Raw genomic sequence first — 18695 nt, forward strand, 5'->3', positions numbered from 1 at the left:
TTTGGCTCAAGTCATGATCTCACAGTTCCTGAGATTAAGCCCCATGTCGGGTCCTGCACTGAGCGTGGAGCCTGCTTAGGACTGACTCTCTCTCTTTTTGCCTCTCCACTCCTTCCACATACATGTGCACTCTTTCTGTCTCTCTCAAATAAATAAACTTTAAAAAATGACATTATAAATATACTTTGTACAGATTTGGGATGTTTTATAGATATGTTTAGATCTTTCTTTTTCATTTGTAACCACCATATGCCCCTGACATACTTTTTCAGAAACATGGAATTTTACGGCTATATTGATTTTCGTTTGTCCTCCTTTAACAGAGAAAAATAATTGAGGCCACTGGGAGTTAGGACCGCTCCTGGTGGTGTGGTTGAGAGAAGGCAAGGACGGGAGTTGCTGAGGAACCAGAGCTGCCAGTCAGTGTGCCCAGGGGCAGAAAGGAGTGAAAATGGCTGGGAGCTGCTCTTATCTGGGGTCTGAGCTGACTTCAGCTCTGGCCCTGACTTTGTCACTCACTTCCTCTGGTCCAAGAGGCTTTGCACCTGATGGCCTTGTGGAAATTCTGGTTTCTGCAGGAAGCCACATTTTTGCACAGCTTCTTTAGTTTTTTATTTAAAAAAAATTTTTTTTAGTGTTTATTTTTGAGAGAGAGAGAGAGAGAGAGAGCATGAGCAGAGGAGGGACAGAGAGAGAGGAAGACACAGAATCCAAAGCAGGCCCCAGGCTCTGAGCTGTCAGCACAGAGCCCGCCGAGGGGCTTGAACTCACAAACCATGAGATCATGACCTGAGCCAAAGTCGGAGGCCCAACCAACTGAGCCATCCAGGTGCCCCTGCACAGCTTCTTTAATGCCTCACTTTGTGAGTTCTTGGGTCTTCTTCATTCCCCTGGTTCTACCCCAGGGCAGCCACAGCTTGCTTTAGGAGAGAGGGGAGGTCAAGGTTTTGATGAACAGAGGGAAGGGGAGCAGTAGGCCTGCGTCCAAAGTAGGTTGCTGAGTGGTTAAGAAATTCATGAAGAACATTTCACTCCTAATGTTGCAAATCTCAAGAGTGTTTTGTGACTGGAATCAATCTGACACATAATTAACTTCCTTGTGTTGGACAAAGCCTAGCAACTTGAGAAAAATAATATTGCCAAATGCTATTAGATACTGTTTGTCTTTAAAATGATTGTTCATAGAATAATTATAAATACATTGAACAGAGTTTAGATAATTTGTAATGGAGCATTTCCTGTGGTTTCATTCCCTGTTTAAAGAGCTGTTGAGTTTTTTAAAAAAACTTTTTTTAAGGATGATACTGTGCCATTTGAGACAACATGGACGGACCGAGAGGGTATGCTAAGTGAAATAAATTAGAGAAAGACAAATACCATAAGATTCCACTCATAAATGGAATTAAAAAAAAAAAAAGAGAGAGAATAAACCAAAAGCAGAATCAGACCTGTAAATACAGAGAACAGACTGATGGTTGCCAGAGGGGAAGTGGGTAGGGGCTGGGCACAACGGGTAAAGGGTGCGAGATACTGGCTTCCAGTTATGGAATGAGTAAGTCACAGGAATAAAAGGCACAGCGTAAGAAACACAGTGAATGATATTGTGATGGCGATGTAATGGGACAGATAGCAGCTACACTTGTGGTGAGCACAGCATCATGTAGACACTTGTCAATTACTAAGTTGTACACCTGAAACTAACGTGACATCCTATGTCAACTACACTCATATAAAAAAAAGTTAGCTGTCATCTGCTATGAAGGTAAAGGTAACACAAGTGTTTCCAGTGCAATGGAAACAAATTTTAATCTTGGAAAAAAGTCGAGAATTCTGTCTTGTTTTCACTTAAATTTTTTATTTTTCATTTGGAAAAATGATGAATTTTATGTTATATACATCTTACCACAATAAGAAAAAGTGAAACCACAGTCGTTTTTTAAAAGCATTTAACCATACCAAACCTCTGAAATAAAATTGATTTCTTTACTATTAAAAAATATATATTATTTGTTATAGTCAAGCAAAGCTATTATGAGTTTATTGAAATGATGTAGATATGATTGGCTGGACAGTTTAATGGCACACTAATTTTATAGAAAATCCTGATAATTACTGTCTAAAAGACTATTTTCTGAAGTGACACCTATATAGTAAAGTACTGTTTCGCTTCAATTACACAAAATAGCTGGTTTGCTCAAACTGAGCAAAATAACTGACAATATTATAAAATAAGTAACATGTATTATAATTCCTTGCTACACATACTAGCAGGATGTTTGTCCTGTTGATCGAGGATACAGTAGCCCATGGTTATGGCTCTCCATGCTTATTATGACCACTTTCTGAAATAGTCCTAGATCTATTTTTTATTTTGATAAAATATCATAACATTTATCATTTTAGCCATTTTTAAGTGTGCAGTTTATTGACACTATGTATATTCGCATTGATGTGCAACCAGCACCACCATCCATCTCAGAACTTTTTCATCTTCCTGAACTGAAACTCTGTCCCCATGAATTAATAACTCTCTACTTTCCCCTTCCCCAGCCCTTGGCAGTCATCTTTATACTTTCTGTCTCTAGGAATCTGGCCACTCTAGGTACCTCCTGTAAATGAAATCATGTAATACTTGTCCTTTGAGCCTGGCTTATTTCACTTTGCATAATGTCTTCCAGGTTCACCCATGTTGTAGGCTGCGTTAGAATTTCTTTCCTTTGTAAGGATGTTCCACTGATCTTCTTTTGTGTGTGTATAACACGTTATGTTGATGCATTCATCCATGGATGGATATTTGGGTTGTTTCCACCTTTTGACTGTTGTGAATAGTGCTGCTAGGAGCGCTGGTGTACAAATGTCTGTTTGAGTCCCTGATTTCAAATACGCCTGGAAGTGGAATTACTGAATCATATGGTAATTCTATGTTTAATTTTTTGAGGAACCAGCATACTGTTTAACAAATGTAGGAATTTTACATTCCCACCAGCAATGCACAAGGGTTTCAATTTCTCTATATCCTTTTTTTAAAATTTTTTTAAATATTTATTTATTATTGAGAGACAGAGAGACACAGAGCGTGAGCAGGGGAGGGGCAGAGAGAGGGGTAGACACAGAATCTGAAATAGGCTCCAGGCTCTGAGCTGTCAGCACAGAGCCTGACGTGGGGCTCAAACTCACAAACTGTGAGATCATGACCTGAGCTGAAGTCAGTCGCCCAACCAACTGAGCCACCCAGGTGCCCCTCTCTATATCCTTTTTAAAAATATTTCTTTATTTTTTTGAGAGACACCCATGAGTATGGGAGGGGCAGAGAGAGAGGGAGAGAGGAAACCCCACGCAGGCTCTGCACTGTCAGTACAGAGTCTGATGTGGGGATCGAACCCACAAACCATGAGATCCGAATCAAAGGCTTAACCGACTGAACAACCTGGGTGCCCTCAATTTCTCTATATCCTTACCGACACTTGTTACTGTTTTGTTTTGGGTTTGGTTTACCATAGCTATCCTAATGGGTATGCGGTAGCATCTCATTGCGGTTTTGATTTGCATTTCTGTAATGATTAGGGATGTTGGGCATCTTTTCATATGTTGATGGCCATCTGTACATCTTCTTTGGAGAAATGTCTATTTGAGTCTTTTACCCATTTTTAAACCGGTTTGTTGTTGCTGAGTTCACATGAACACAGGTACACATTCACGTGGCGGTGGCAGTGGTGTGTGTGGTGGTCAGAGGTGTGCTTTCAGAGAGGCACCACAGTATGGCAGAAACGTGTGGCTTTGGATCTCCAGCTCTACAATTTACTAGTCATATGAACCTGTGTCTCAGCTTTCTAATCCATAAAATGGACATCATAGCATCTTCCAGGAGGGGTTGTTGTGAAGATGGCATAAATGATGTAGTCCACTGGCTGAGTCCATCAGTAAGTGTGTTCTTCACCTAATGGTGTGTTGTTGCTGCTGCTCTTACTGTTTTTGCTTCCCTTCTCTGGCGCATACAGTGAAATCAGATCTAAACATGACACTGTTGAACCCATCTGCTTGCAGATTCTTTGAACTGGATTATTATCAGTACAAATGAAACCTTCAGTGCCACTGGTGGTTGTAACATTTAAATACCACTAGAGAAAAGCACTGGAATAAATTAGGCTGTAACTTTGGAGGTGCCTGGGTGGCTCAATCAGTTGAGTGTCCCATTTCAGCTCAGGTCATGATCTTACTGTTCATGAGTCTGAGCCGCGCATCAGGCTCACTGCCGTCAGCGCAGAGCCCACTTCAGATCCTCTGTCCCCCTCTCTCTGTCCCTCCCCCGCTCACACTTCCTCTCAAAAATAAAAACATTTAAAGAAAAAATAAGGCTATGACTTTGGAGGGTGTGTGTGTGTGTTTTCTTAGAAAATTGCTGTTTTATTTTTTCCTTAAGCTGTAGTGTTCTTAAATAATAAATTTCAGTATAATAGGGTTTCAAAACAGTAATTATTGTGAGTCTTCTTTAAGAGATGTTTTTGTTTTTTAGGACATTTTCTATTGTTCTTGTTCTGGATCTTTCAAAACCTAATGACCTTTGGCCCACCATGGAAAATCTGTTGCAAGCCATGAAAAGCCATGTAGATAAAATGGTAATGAAACTGGGGAAGACAAATTCCAAAGCAGCCTCTGAGATGAGACAGAGGATATGGAGTAATATGCAGAAGGACCATCCGGTGAGTTGCTGTTGGGATTATTCCCGGAATCCTTAGCCCAATACATAGCTAAAGACAACATCACAAACAACTTGCTGAGGTTTTTATGCGTGATTGGAAATTCATTTGATGTAGATGAACTTGTTCACTGGAAAATTATAGCAATTTGATAAAACCTCAGTGAGAGCAAAACCAGGAGAAAGATGTCTTATGTCTTCTTGGTAGACGTCCACTGTGACTGTTACGGCATATTATACCAATCAAAAGAAATAGGGTGAAGTAGTTTGATATTGATTTTATAATCTCTATAAAATGAAGATAAAAAAACAGACTGTACAAAAACTCACCTGGCAAAACTAGATGAAGCTACACATTTAAGCAAGGAGTAGAGTTTTAACAGCCTTTCTCGCCACCCTCTGTTTTACATTCATTTGGTATCTGTCCCATATTCCGTGTCCTTTGATCTTCTGACAACTAATAAAATTACAAAGGTGCAATGATGGTAACACAGGTCCTTTAAATACAGTCATGAGGGGCGCCTGGGTGGCTCAGTCGGTTAAGCGGCCGACTTCGGCTCAGGTCATGATCTCACGGTCCGTGAGTTCGAGCCCCGCATCAGGCTCTGTGCTGACCTCTCAGAGCCTGGAGGCTGTTTCGGATTCTGTGTCTCCCTCTCTCCCTGACCCTCCCCCATTCACGCTCGCTCGCTCTCTGTCTCAAAAATAAATAAACGTTAAAAAATTTTTTATAAATAAATAAATAAATACAGTCATGAATATCATCTTCTGGAAAACCCACAGCAGTATTTGGCATTGTCCAGGGTTTATAGGAGTGTGTTTTACATCACGAATATCAGGACAAAAGTAACAGCTTATGGTTCACATCTATGCAGTGTAAATGCTATAGCAACAAAAGATAATACCAAGTAGTAAGAAACAAAAACGGGAAGATGGCATGTTATTTAAGAGAATAGGACAGAACATGATGGTAACTTAGGGAACTGCCATTTCTAGTTTTACACTTGAGAAATATAACTTAGTAGAAGTTAAATATTAGAACATGTCAAGCAAACAAAGTCAACATCTACGAAGGGACTAAAAAGGTGTATTTTTGGAAGTAAATAGAATTTGCTGAATCCATAGTATTAAACAGTTAATTACAATAAATCAATGAAATATGTTTGTTAACAGGATCGTGAATTAGTCGACCCATTTCTGATACCTCTGGTCATAATTGGAAGTAAATATGATATTTTTCAGGTAAGCTTTTCCACTTCTAGTTAAGGTGGTTGTTTATGCTTGGGACAGGAGCAAAAATAATAGTGAAATGAGAACAATGACTCTGGAAGGGAGAGGTCAAGGAGTCACACATCTTAAAGATCTGGAAAAGAGGATATAGTTGGGAAAGTGAAAATATGTAAAGAACAATAAAAATACAGTGGACTGGGGATGAAGCAGAATGGGGATAAGGTAGCTCAAGAAACTGAATCTTTCACCCAGTCACTGAGGGAAAGAACTTCCTCCCCAACTTTTAAATTGAAGAAAGCAGAAAATTGGTTTCTTCTTATCTTTGCTTGTCAGAGAATCCCTAGGGTATTCCACACTATAAAATGTGTGCTCATATCTCAATTCTGTTGAGCTACATGTTTAAACAAGGAAAGATCTGACAGCTATAGTTCTGGAAGGCCGCAGCTATTGTTCAACTCTGTATAGAAACAAATATCAAGGTAATGGAATCCTACTCCTCAGAGTACGTTCCAAAAAAAAAAAAAAAATCATCTATTTCCACACTTAATAATTTGTACCTTCCTGCTACAGATATTTAATTCTCTCAACTTTTTTCTTTTTAATAATGTATTTCTTCAGGATTTTGACTCTGAGAAGAGAAAGGTTATATGCAAGACACTTCGATTTGTTGCACATTATTATGGAGCATCATTAATGGTTTGTACCTTTCCTACCCTTTGGCTTGAGTAGACAGCACCAAATTTAGAAAGGTTAGCAACTTGATGCACAGTTATAAATACTAGTGCTTTTACTAATGCACATAATCCCCTCCTTTCCTTTCCCATTGCCCCCAAACCCTCTTGTTACAGTGTTTGATAATGTATTTCTAGAACACCCTTTGCTAGATGGCCTTCCATGTCTTTGGAGCAGCTGCTTATGCCCATAAGCCCCAGTCCATCTTAAAGAGATAAACTGGCTATTAACTTATTCATTTTTAGTTTCCCCTTAAGAATGAAAATCTGTATTTTCTTTTTTTTTTTAATTTTTTTTTAATGTTTATTTATTTTTGAGACAGAGAGAAACAGAGCATGAATGGGGGGAGGGTCAGAGAGAGAGGGAGACACAGAATCTGAAACAGGTTCCAGGCTCTGAGCTGTCATCACAGAGCCCGATGCGGGGCTCAAACTCAGGGACCGCGAGATCATGACCTGAGCCAAAGTTGGAAGCTTAACAGACTGAGCCACCCAGGCGCCCCGAGAATCTGTATTTTCTTAAGAGAAAAGGGGGAAAAAAAACCTTAACAAAATATTCTTTTTTAAACTTAAAAAAAAAAAAAACACTGCTCTTTGTTGTAGAAGTTAAAAACATGAACTCGGGAGTCTTGCTGCCTGGGTTTGAATCTGAGGACAACTTTCTAGATGTGTGATCTCAGACTGGTCACATAATCTCACTTAAGCCTCAGTCTCCAACAGGGTAAAATAGACAAAAATAGTGCCTTCTTCATAGGGTTGTTGTGATAAAAGAAAGTAACGTGACATGCTCACCACAGTGCCTGAAACAAAGTGTTCCTTAATAAATGTTGCTTATTATAACTGTTACCATTACGTTCCACAGCAGGACCAAAGGATAAAGGATATCCTTTAATGCAATAAGATATAAAAGCACTTTTATTTAAAAGAAATAGTATCTTCCCATTTGAATGGTTTCTTTTTCCCCCTAAATGAAAGTGCTCAGGGGAAGCGGGAGACAACATGGGCTAGCCCCTAGCCTTCATGGGTAGTATATTATGACTAAAGGTAACATTTTAAACTTTTCAGAATACTCCAAATAAATTGCATTGTGTATTTTCTTAAAACTCAGTACCTTTTATGTTTATACTGTATCTGCTTACATATTAAATTGACAGAGTACTTTGGAAATATTCTTTTTTAGAGTTTTTAAAAAAAGTTTATTTATTTTGAGAGAGTGTGCATGCGTGAGTGTGGGAGGGGCAGAGAGGGAGAGAGAATCTCAAACAGACTCCATGCTGTCAGCGCTGACCCCGATGTGGGTCTTGATCCCACAAACCGTGAGACTACGACTTGAGCTGAAATCAAGAGACACTTAATCGACGAGCCATCCAGGCACCCCTAATTTTTTTTAAAGTTTTTATTTATTAGAGAGAGACAGACGGACAGCACAAGCGGGGGAGGGGCAGACAGGGAGAGAGAGAATCCCAAGCAGGCTCTGTGCTGCTAGGGCAGAGCCCAACATAGAGCTCAAACTCACGAAACTATGAGATCATGACCCAAGCCAAAACCAAGAGTCAGACGCTTAATCAGCTGAGGCACCTAGCCCCGCCCCCCCACCCCGCCTAATTTTTTTAAAGTAATCTCTACACCCAATGTGGGGCTCAAACTCACAACCCCGAGATCAAGAGTCGCATGCTCTACTAACTGAGCCAGCCAGGCGCCCTAGAAATACTCATTTTTACTATTTCAAAAAGATAGGGGAGTTTAAAAATGAATGATTCCTCCAAGATACAGAAGCAGAGACGATGGATCTTGTAGTTTCTTATTTTTACCACAAGATAAAGCCCCACAGATCTGGTTAGTTAGCTGAGGGAAATCTCTTTCTTTAAGAGCAGATCACACCTGATGATCAGTCAGGGCCCAGTCTGGTCTTGAGGGTACAAATTTAGATGAAGTCAGACCAAGCCAGGACCCAGCAGGCCTAGATGGCCCTAAATCATCAGGGTTTTCTAGGGAACGGATTTGAGAAAGGCTTCATCTCAGCTTTCAGTAAGCCTGAGGGATGAGAGGTTGGGTTAGAGGAGCACTTCTAGACCATCAAGAGAACCATACAGCTTGCCTAGCTTCCCAGACCAAGAAGACAGTAGCCAAAGTTTCAAAGCCCCGTCTTTCAGTTTCACTTCAAGGAGGACAGTTTGGGGTTGCTTTACAAGATTGCCAGATCCTTTAAAATTCAGTCAAGAAAATGGATTCACTATTATGAGCAATCTGATAAAGTTATTAAAAATAAAAATAGAAAAACATTGAGAGGTAGGACCAGATTCAGTGGAGAGCTGCCAGGATGGTTGGAGATTTAAAAATGTGATATATGAGGAGGAGTATCAAATCATCTAGAATGTGATAATGCTTTTTAAATATTCAAAGGACTGTTCCATGGAAGAGGGAATAGGTATATTCTTTGCTCTCTTACAGTCAAGAACAAGGAATCAATAGAGTTTAGATCAAAATAAGAAAGAACTCTCTAATCCTACCATTATCTGAAAATGGAATGAACCGCTTTGGGAGGTGATGAGTTCCCATTGAGTTGATACAAGCAGAGGCTCTACAGCTATTTGAGGAGGATGTTTCAAGGCAATTGATGCAGCAGATAGGGAAGTTGAGTCAGAAAACTTCTCATGTCCTCCCAGCCCTACAGTTAGTTCTATGAAATATGTTTGTGATGAGGTATTTTCCTTTCCACACATATTCATCATCATCATCATCATGAAGTTGTGTTTTAAAAATTCAGTTAGTTTTTATACTTTTAAGCCTTCTTTCAAAGGAAGTATTAAAATTATTTCAATTTTGAAAAGTCAATGTATTAAATTTTATATATTCACATGAATAAATAATTTGCCTGGGAGCCTGTTCTTTTTTTTTTTATTATTTTGTTATTTTATTTTATTTTTGAGAGAGAGAACGCGCGCGCATGAGTGGGGGAGGGGCAGAGAGAGAGGGAGACACAGAATCTGAAGCAGGCTCCAGGCTCCCAGCTGTCAGCACAGAGCCTAACGTGGGGCTTGAACCCACGAACTGTGAGATCATGACCTGAGCTCAAGTCGGACACTTAATCGACTGAGCCACCCAGGTGCCCGGAGAGAGTCTGTTCTTAATCCAGAATGAATCTTATCCTGAAAACTGATTTCTTTGCCTTATAAAATTCCATGTCATTTTGGTTCATGGTTGTTTTTCCCACTTTCATACATGTTAACTATTCTTATTTGGCTGAATAACTTTTGATATTTCCAAAAAACAAATCTAGTCTTAAAAGATTTGTAGGGTAACCAACCACATATCCTGATTTTCACCTGATGTCTCAACTTAATTATTACTATTTTTTTTAACGTTTATTTATTTTTGAGACCGAGACAGAGCATGAACAGGGGAGGGGCAGAGAGAGAGGAAGACACAGAATCTGAAGCAGGCTCCAGGTTCTGAGCTGTCAGCACAGAGCCCGACGCGGGGCTCGAACCCATGAACCATGAAATCATGACCTGAGCCAAAGTCGGACACTTAACTGACTGAGCCACTCGGGTGCCTCAAGCTATATGATATTTCTTTTTTTTTTTTTTAATTTTTGTTTAATGTTTATTTATTTTTGAGACAGAGAGAGACAGCATGAACAGGGGAGGAGCAGAGAGAGAGGGAGACACAGAATCTGAAACAGGCTCCAGGCTCTGAGCTGTCAGCACAGAGCCCGACGCGGGGCTTGAACTCACGGACCGTGAGATCATGACCTGAGCCGAAGTCGGACGCTTAACCGACCAAGCCACCCAGGTGCCCCTCAACTTAATTATTAATAGTACCCACCCACTTTCATTCTCTGAAGTGTTATGGTTATGGTCACTCTAGTTATTATATACCACCACTGAGAATCTTCAGGAACTTGTTTTGCAGGCTCAAAGGCAATTCTGAAAAGTTAAATGATCATTTTAATGACTATCAGTATTGTTGAATTAGTCTGTAGCCTCCATGTTGGCCTTTTGGAAGACAGTACTATGCCCTTGGATGGAAAAGTTATTTATGATGTAAACCTATTTTCTACCAACCAGATTGCATTTGGGCAATAGTTATGAGCCATATGTGGGAGTAGCCAAAATGACCAGTGCATAAACACCAGTCCCTTCCGTATCATGCACTCATAAAATGTGAAGAGTGAGTTAAAATTTATTGAGACTTCTTTATTTTCCTTTATTCAGGTTTTTTGTCTACTCAAACAAGTGTGTGTTGGGCAAATAAATAGTAATTCTGTCTGCAATTTGCACGTGTTCAAAGCCATATTTATTTTACCTGTTTCTGTGATCTGAAAGCAGAGCATATAATTTGTTCTCTTGATTTTTTTTAGTTTACCAGTAAATCAGAAGCTCTATTACTAAAAATACGTGGAGTTATCAACCAATTAGCATTTGGCATTGACAGAAGGTACTGTTAAAATAGATTTTTTATATCTTTTTATTATTTTTTGCCAATAATCTCCTCTGATTATTGCTCATATCAGGCTTTTGTTTCTTGATAGGAAAGGGCCTCCAGGTGGCTCTTCTTAGAGAAATAATTTCATATTATTTCTCATTTCCTATGTTAAATATTTCTCAAATATTATAACTAAAATGTTATGTAATGCTTAAAGATTAGAATAAAATAATCATACTACTACCCTTGTTTCCCTGATTTACTTTATTTCTGTAATCTTAGTAGCTTTCCCTGTATTATCATTTTCTTATATTGATTATAGAAATTGAATTGATAATTGTAGTATGTATATTTTTCTTAAACTTGCTCCTTTTCTTGGTTGTCATTTAAGGTAATTTATGTCTGTCACTTTTTTCCCCCCCATAAAGCCTTTATTAATGCCAGACTTTAATATTTGAAATAATTTAAATTGATATTCACTCATTCATTTAGGAGCAGTGTGCTCTCTCACCAGCAGCTAGACGTAAAACCTGGCTCTTGTATTTACAGTAGAGCATGGCAGGATATTCGATTGCTAAACTAAATTAGACTCTTTTTTCTTCTTATCCATGTAGCAAATCAATATGTGTGGATCAAAATAAACCACTGTTTATCACAGCAGGATTGGATTCTTTAAGTCAAATAGGTTGGTGAACTTATTAAGATTGTTCAATCTTTTTTTAATTGCTTATTGATTTTTATCCTACCCTACGTTCACTTAATCTCCAACATACCACCATTTCGATTTCATTATCATTGCTGTTATTTCTTATGCGTTTATTTGTATACACGGTATTGATGCAACATGCATCACACTGACATATTTGGGATGGAAGGAATGTTGCACCTAAGAGACTGGTTTTGGATTTCTAGTTCACTAAAAAATTTGCATGTATTTCTTTTCCCTTGCTGATTTCCAGGTACTTTTAAATTTTAGCTTGTTGGGTGTAGAAGAAAACCAGAAACAGAGTGGTCAGGAAATTCAAAGCTACAGATTATGGGCAGTGATGAAAAATATGAGATTCAAGTGTTGGAATAAACCAAAAAAGAACAGTTGTACTAATTATGTATCCTTTAATTCATTATGAAAATAGCTTGCTTCAAAAATAATGGGATATATTTCCTAAACGTATGGATATGTTAGGCTCATGAAGTGAAAATAATTTTTTTTGGTTTTTTGTTTTGTTTTGTTCTGTTTTTTGCGAAAACAATTGTTAAGAGTTTATATAATCAAGCTCCTTATCTTCCCACAGAAGCTATTTTCATTGTGGAGGTTTGGGCCCTAGCAAACTTCTACTCTGTAGCTAGAAGTTTGGTTTTAACACTCTAGTAGATAGGAGTTTTCTTTTTTATTTCCCATCACCTATTACTCTTACTAAAGTTGACTGGACTTCAAATGTAGATCTTTGTAATATAGATTGAATTGGAATGAAAAGAATAGAGGTGGTTAATGAGTGATCACAAAGACTTAATTTCATTAGCAGTGAGAATCACGGTATGTACTGCCAGGTAATGCCCCTGTAAATAGCTGGAGGTCGGACAAGGAACGAGAATGACTGAATTTAAAAAACAGGGAGGGTGCAAAACATAAGAGATTCTCAAATATAGAGACCAAACAGGGTTGCTGGAGGGGTTTGGGGGGGGTGGGCTAAATGGGCAAAGGGCATTAAGAAGGACATTTGTTGGGATGAGCACTAGGTGTATATGTAGGGGATGAATCACTGGACTCTATTGAAATCATTATTGCACTACATGCTAACTAACTTGGATGTAAAATAAATCATGGAGCTTAGACCTCATCAAAATTAAAACTTTTTGCTCTTAAAATCCCACTTGAAAAGAATAAAAAGACATGCCACATTCTGGGAGAAAATATTTTCAACTGCATATTTGACAAAGGACTAGTATCTAGAATATATAACTTAACGGTAAAAACAGAATCCAACTAAAAAATAGGCAAAAGATATGAGCGGGCATCTCACCAAAGAGGATATAGAAATGGCAAACAAGCATATGAAAAGATGTTTAATATCTTTAATCATTAGGGAAATCAAATTGAAACCACAATTTGCTAATCAGAATAGCTCACAAAAAATAGTGACAATGCCAAATGCTGGCAAGGATACAGAGAAACTGGATACTCACATTGCTGGTGGGAATGTCAGATGGTAGTTTTCACTCTTGAAAACAGTTTGACAGTTTCTTATAAAACTAAACATGCACCTACCATATGACCTAGAAATTGCATTATTGGGCATTTAAGAGAAATTAAAACTTATGTTCATATTAAAATCTTTACACAGATATTCACCGTGGCTTCATTTGTAATAGCACAAAACTAGAAACAACCAGAGATGTTGTTTAAAACTATGTACTATGGTATGGTATATCCATACAATAAAATACTACTCAGCAAAAAGGAGGAACAAACTGTTGATACACACAATAATTTGGATTAATCCAAGTGTATACTGAATGGGAAAAAAGCCAATCAGGAAAGGTTCTACACAATAGGACTCTATTTATTTAAATTTTTTGTAATGAAAAAAATGTTAGAAATGGAGGAAAGATTAATGGTGATCAGAGGTTAGGGACAGGACTGTAGATGGGGAGGTAGAAGAGATTGGGAAGAGAGTGGTGTGGTTATAAAAGGCCAACACATAGGATCCTGAAACAATGGCACTATACAGTAAGTATCTTAACTGAGGTACTGGATGTTTACCTACAAAGGTGATAAAATTGTATAGAACTTACTACACACACACATACACACACACACACACACACACACAAATGAGGACAAACAGAAACTTAGGAAAGCTGAATTAGATTGGTGGATCGCATTACTGTCTTTCCCACCAAAGTGGTAAAGAGGTACTGAAAGATCAACAATGTAGATGGTAGAAGAGAAAGAATTAGAAATCTCAAGATTATAGACAACTGCCAAGAAGTGGCAGCAATTTTTCAAATTGAATTATATAATCAATACATAAAGGCATGCTCATTATAAAATGTTAAAACAGTACATAAGAATCAAGTTTGATATGTGTACTTCCAGACCACTTTCTAGATGTGTGAATGTTGTAGAAAAAACTATTTGTTTGAACATAATTGTATCATTCTCTAGCTATTATTTTTAAAGTTTCCTTTTCTACTCAATGTGTGTTAGTGGTTTTTCCACAGTAGTGCCACAGCTAGGTCTGTTTGGTATTTTGACTGCTGGACACAGTTACAGAGCATGGCTGTGCATAATTTAGTTTACTATGCCTTTACTGATGGACAGTTTGGTTGTGGCCAATTTTTCACTAACACTAACGATGGTGCAGTGTGAAACTGTTAATACGTGTGTGCAGGTGTTTCTGGGTTAAACACCAAAAACGGGTTTCTGGGTAATAACATACGACTTTTTTCTGTATTTACATAGGAGGTAGTAGTGCCAAATTACCTCCCCGAATTAGTTGTCCCAATTTGCATTCTAATGAGTAGCATGTTAAGACAGTCTGTTTACATACAAATTCACAAACACATGAGAATACCAAACTCGGTATTTTTGCTGGACACCAGTGTACGTGTGGGGAAAGAGAATCACAGTTGACCCATTACTCTTGTCTCCTCTTCCTCTGGTGCTAGAATCTGGGGCAAGTGGTCTTGCTATACTGTGTTGGGGTAAATTTTAATAGCGGCTATGTTAGGGAGAAGGGAAATGACTGATCTAGGATTTATGCTTTTCTAAGTGCCATCTGTTTTATTGATAGTTTGTCAAGTTTTAATCAGTGCAGTCATTTGGAGTACAACTTCCAATTCTAGGATCTCCTCCTGTTCCTGATAATGACATTGGAAAGCTTCATGCCCATTCACCAATGGAATTGTGGAAAAAAGTGTATGAAAGGGTCTTTCCACCAAAGGTATAGATTTCTAGTTCTTTTAAAGCAAGACTTTTTTGTACTACTCAGTTATTGGGAAGTGTTCCTGAGTTTATTATGATTACTTTGCTTTCTATTCACATGCTCAAAAATCAAGTATGTGCCAAAAGTCTATTGTACACAAGGCACTGGGACTTAAAAGGTGGGCAAGACATAGCTCCCACTCCACTTTCAAATGCAGCTTGCAGGCTTCCTGAGAGGGAGAGATAGTGGCTAGAAGGAAAGGGCGGGAGAGGGCCTGGTAGAATTTGAATGGGCCCCAATGGCTGGCTGAGGCAGGCAGTAGTCACTGGGGGTCTGGGCATGAAATGACTCGAATTGTAATTTCAGAGTATCAACACACTAAAAGATACCAAGGACCCCGCAAGAGACCCTCAGTATGCTGAAAGAGAAGTTGACGAAATGAGAATGCAGAAGGATCAGGTATTATCCTAAACACTTATTTTATTGCATCTTGAGTTTTATCACAAAATACATCTGGAATTACATAGATTTTTCTTATTTAATGTTTGTTTTTTACTTTTAAAATTATTGAGGGGCGCCTGGGTGGCTAAGTTGGTTAAGCGTCTTTGGCTCAAATCATGATCTCACAGTTCATGAGTTCAAGCCTCACACTGGGCTCTGTACTGACATCTCAGAGCCTGGAGCCTGCTTTGAAATTCTCTCTCTCTTGCCCCAACCCTGCTCACACTCTCTCTCCAAAAATAAACATTAAAAAAAATAATAAAATTGAAATAGCACATCTTCACTCTATAAAACAATAAAATTCTGATGTGCACAAAGAAGGAATTTAAGCCACCTGCCATTCCAGCACCGAGACATGACGTAATGTTCACATACTGTTTTTGGATTCTCCCGTTTACTTTATGTTGAAGAGGGGTAGTGATTCTTACCTTGCTGTTGGGGAGACAGTTTCATAATATGCTTTTGTTTGTGGGATTAAAAGGTTTTGTTTTTTGTTAAAACATTACATACTTAAAACTTTTCTTGTACCAGAAAAACTCAGAACTATCCAGTCTGAAACCACATAAACATAGGATCTCCCAGGAAAGTGATTAAAAATGGACACTGAATGGGGCATCTGGGTGGCTCAGTTGGTTAAGCGTCTGACTTTGGCTCAGGTCATGATCTCCTGGTTTGTGAGTTCGAGCCTCAAGTTCGGCTCTGTGCTGACAGCTCAGAGCCTGGAGCCTGCTTCAGATTCTGTGTCTCCCTCTCTCTCTGCCCCTCCCCTGCTCGTTCTCTCTCAAACATTAAAAAAAGAGAGATGGAGTTCCATATATGCCTAGCTAGTACCATTTGTGATACACAAGTCATGTAAGAATGCAGAAGCTGGTAAATTCATCATGACCCAATACTTAGATTTTCTTAGATTTCCTTCTAGTTTGATAAAGTGGGACACTGTGCAGAATCCAACCTTACACAAGTAGGCACTATAAATGGGATGCCCTAACAACCTCTCAGGTGGGATTTGTAGTGCTATGTCACTCGGGACAGTCACACTGCTGTGTAACCTGAACACAACCATCCACTGGAGCAGTGACCAGAGTGATTTTCTCAGCACTAGCCTTTCATCTTCAGGGGCCCTAGAATAAGAAAGCAAAGCATTTTATTTAAACAGAGTCCACAAGACTTTTGAAAACTGTGTCATGAATAGAGGGTTTCATTGCTGTAGCAAAGTGAGAGGCATGATGTAGAAACAGATGACCTCATGTAACCTTTATTATGTGTGCAATTGACTAAAGATTAGTTGGAAATCATCGTGAATTAGTATCTAGGAGTCAATGACTTAACTGCTGTTGTTATGTTTATGTCACATAGTTTGATCTCTTTTATTACATTTACATGCACAGGTATTATAAAAGGGCTGGGATGTTTCTCAGCATCATGACTTTTCACATTCAGATCCATCTTCCCTGACCTAAAACCGAAGGAATTTGGAGTGGAGCTGGAAAGCAACCCCACAATACCTAGCATTCTTCACTATTAACACAGCCTATGAAAGAATTTGTCTATGTTAGGTGAAAATCTAGCCAGTTGTCCTCAGCTCTTTCTTCACGTTGCTGTTTTCTTGCTCTTTTTAAGCTTATCCTGAGAGAGTAAGTGTGAGTGGGGGGAGGGACAGAGAGAGAGGGAGAGAAAGAATCTAAAGCAGATTCTGCACTGTCACTAGAATGCCCCATTCAGGGTTTAGTCTCACCGTGAGCTCATGACCTGAGCTGAAATCAAGAGTCTGACGCTTAACTACAGCCCCAGTTTTTTTCCTTTGTTCATTTCTTAAATTCCACATGAGTGAAATCATATGGTATTTACCTTTCTCTGACTTGTTTCACTTAGCATTACACTCTCTAGCTCCATCCATGTTGTTGCAAATGGCAAGATTTCATTCTGTCTTTGGCTGAGTAATGTTGTGTATATACCACATCTTTTTTATTTTTTTAATGTTTATTTCCGAGACAGAGCATGAGCAGGGGAGGGTCAGAGAGAGAGAGAGAGAGAGAGAGAGAGAGAGAGAGAGACAGAATCCGAAGCAGGCTCCAGGCTCTAAGCTGTCAGCACAGACCCTGAACATGGGACTCAAACCCAATAACTGTGAGATCATAACCTGAGCTAAAGTTGGACGCTCAACCGACTAAGCCACCCAGGCGCCCTTAAAACTTTAGAGGTTCTTGAGACAAATTGAAAACCTTTCTTAGTTTTGTGTTCACTTTTAAAATGGCTTTCTAAAATAGCCGTGAAGAATTGCAGTATAAGGAAAATCTTACTTCTTCTTCCTTTAAAGCATCATCATATTATTTTGAATTCCTATGACAGCAGTACTGAAGGTCTTGTGGATATGGTGAGTTGTGTATCACACCAGTCATTCTTTATTTTCCCTGACATGACCTGTGTGACCAGCCCAATTCTTCTCTCAGTTTGCTGTCTGCAGAAGGGAGGTATCTCTAGCAAAGAATTTTAAACAATGTCCTCACCCTTACCATTGGTAAAAATAATTCAGTGCTTGCAGTTAAAAACAAGATAACTGATTACTGTTTATTCCTTGGGAGTTAAACATCTTTGAACTCTTTGATAACTGATGAACCGAATTAATTTCCTTTAAAAAAAAAAAAAAAACAACAACCAAGCTGTGATCTAAAAACTAAGTCTTCAGTTTTAAAAGTTTTAACATTTAAATTGAAACAACTTGAGTACAGGTATGAAAGAGACAATCTGCAGTTTTTCTGAAAATGAGAATGGAATTTTCTTTTCATAGGAACTGTGAACTTCAATTATGTTAGCCAAAGGGCAGTGGTTGCCTTATCTTGCAGAATAACCACTTTTCACTCATCTGAAATAATCTACTTTGTACAGTTATTGAGACAAGGAACAACAAGAGGCCAGGAGGCAATCCCCTTAGGGATGGTCCCTTTGCATATCAATCATCTCATGCAGGGTATCCACCCATACTGGATTTTATGAATTGTCAAAGTAACATATACTTGTCGTGGGAAAAAAAACCCTCAAAAGACATAGAAGTATGTAACATAGAAAGTGGAAGTATCCTATCCTCTCTCCACCTATCTGCTTTCTTCGTGTGACACATAGGACTGCTGTTACTTTCGCCAGATGCCCATGAAGCCATGTGCGAATGAGCACTGATGTCTTCCC

The 18695-nt window shown here is 38.7% G+C and overlaps 2 protein-coding genes across 3 annotated transcripts in view; one reads left to right on the top strand and one right to left on the bottom strand.

Annotated features, from left to right (window-relative positions):
- The window catches only part of DYNC2LI1 (dynein cytoplasmic 2 light intermediate chain 1), a 42456-nt gene that overhangs the window by 19885 nt on the left and 3876 nt on the right, over positions 1-18695 (top strand). For both annotated transcript variants that reach the window (XM_042981295.1, XM_007097840.3), the window contains exons 6-12: positions 4514-4700; positions 5870-5938; positions 6545-6622; positions 11021-11097; positions 11700-11770; positions 14932-15029; positions 15378-15470. In XM_042981295.1, the coding sequence (XP_042837229.1) occupies positions 4514-4700; positions 5870-5938; positions 6545-6622; positions 11021-11097; positions 11700-11770; positions 14932-15029; positions 15378-15470 (673 nt within the window). The remainder of the gene's footprint in view (positions 1-4513; positions 4701-5869; positions 5939-6544; positions 6623-11020; positions 11098-11699; positions 11771-14931; positions 15030-15377; positions 15471-18695) is intronic.
- The window catches only part of ABCG5 (ATP binding cassette subfamily G member 5), a 47573-nt gene continuing 45456 nt past the window's right edge, over positions 16579-18695 (bottom strand). Inside the window, exon 16 of the mRNA XM_042981293.1 lies at positions 16579-16633. Coding sequence (XP_042837227.1) covers positions 16611-16633 — 23 coding nt within the window. The 3' untranslated portion in view covers positions 16579-16610. The remainder of the gene's footprint in view (positions 16634-18695) is intronic.

Source organism: Panthera tigris, chromosome A3, assembly GCF_018350195.1.
Source record: "Panthera tigris isolate Pti1 chromosome A3, P.tigris_Pti1_mat1.1, whole genome shotgun sequence".
NCBI lineage: Eukaryota > Metazoa > Chordata > Mammalia > Carnivora > Felidae > Panthera > Panthera tigris.